General features: G+C 36.5%; 1 protein-coding gene across 2 annotated transcripts in view; it reads right to left on the bottom strand.

Moving 5' to 3' along the window:
- Positions 1–1,593, bottom strand: part of LOC109124687 (probable E3 ubiquitin-protein ligase ARI8) — an 8,576-nt gene that overhangs the window by 5,571 nt on the left and 1,412 nt on the right. Inside the window, exons 4-7 of one of the 2 annotated variants that reach the window (XM_010472121.2) lie at positions 889–979; positions 561–733; positions 297–401; positions 106–194 (exon numbers count right to left, since the gene is read on the bottom strand). In XM_010472121.2, the coding sequence (XP_010470423.1) occupies positions 106–194; positions 297–401; positions 561–733; positions 889–979 (458 nt within the window). The remainder of the gene's footprint in view (positions 1–105; positions 195–296; positions 402–560; positions 734–888; positions 980–1,593) is intronic. The other variant, XM_010472120.2, reaches the window with a different exon arrangement.

Raw genomic sequence — 1,593 nt, 5'->3', positions numbered from 1 at the left:
AGAAACCAAATATTTTTTAAAACTCTGAAAACCCTTTTACGTCAACAAAATCCCAAATATCTTAAGCATCTACATATCTCAAATATATCTCATAAATCAACGTACCAATTCATATTCTCAGACTCAGCGCTATTCTTCAATATCCACTTAGAAACGGTGTCACAATCAACAGGACGGTGAGCTTCTTCAGCACACTGCAACCCATGATGATCGAGTAACATGGTATGGTTGTGTCAATAATTCTAAACAAAGGAAAGATTAAAAATATTTTGATTCTCACTGATAGAGCAACTTACATTCCAGCAGAAACTGTAACAACAGAGACAGTTCACATCATAATTACCACTCCCAACAACAAAGTTTACAGCGTAGTCACAGCCAGGAGCGGGACACCACTTGGTCTACAGAATAAAAGGTACATAACTAACTTGGTGAGCACATAATATGGACGAACAAAGAACACTAAAATTATGCACTGCTTTTCAGTTGAAGGTTAAGAGAAGAGAAATAAGAATCATGCAAATGTCTAACGTATGATCAAACTGAAATTGCTAACTTACCTTTCTATTGTCTTCGACATATGATCTGACAAAATAAGATGTGTACTTCTGCCTATCTTTATCAGGAGCAAGCAAATTGATCATATCCTGACCAACAGCAGCTCGGCAAGAAGGATCTGGACATCGTAACGTAAGACACCCAGGACCATCATTAATCGCGGTGGTGATATAACCTAAAGATAGAGGAAAGGTCAGATAGATAACCCAACAGTAATGAACCATCATTAATTGATAATCGACGAAATAAGAACAGTAGACTGCAAGTTAAATCTAAACATCAAAGATGGAAATGGGTATCAACTATTATCAAGAAAACAGTAAAACAAACCTTCCCAGCATGACTCACAGAACGGGTGACCACAAGCAGCAGCATGCAATTTGTCAGAAAGGAAAGTCTCGAAACAAATCCCACAATCAAGCTGCCAAAATGAGAAAGAAACAAGTAAAAACGAAAGGCACAGGTGAATTCTGACAGATTAAAATTTTTTTACAATGTTAATGACGACAACGGGAAGCATACTTCTCCATCAGTTGGGAAATCAACAACAGGTTTCTCCAACAAGCCAACAGCATCTCGAACCTTCTCCTCATCAGCAAACCATTCATCATGAACTCTGCTCACACACCTAAACATTTTCAAAAATTTGAGCTCGTCTAAGCACTTATATTCAAACACACACACACACACAAAAAAAAATGAAAGGGTAAAAATTTGGGAATCAAACCAATTGTAGTGACGAAGCAGGATTGCAGATGAGTTTCTCGAAATGGACAAAACAGTAGAGATCCTTGAAATATCATCTTCTTGAAGCTTACAGATATCTGCTTCGCTTAACACACTATAATTTTGCTACAAACCCAAAAAAACAAAAACAAAAAGTAATTTTTTATCGTGAGCCATTGCGATCTACAAGTTTCCTGAAAATATCGAATTCATGAGCTTTAAAAATCTATAATAAAATGTTCAAATTCAATTCACATCATCATCATCAACGTTACAAAAATGTCCGGCGAGTACAAAAACAGCATCTCT

The sequence above is a fragment of the Camelina sativa genome, chromosome 16 (assembly GCF_000633955.1).
Source record: "Camelina sativa cultivar DH55 chromosome 16, Cs, whole genome shotgun sequence".
Lineage (NCBI taxonomy): Eukaryota > Viridiplantae > Streptophyta > Magnoliopsida > Brassicales > Brassicaceae > Camelina > Camelina sativa.
This window is presented reverse-complemented; position numbering and strand designations above follow the sequence as displayed.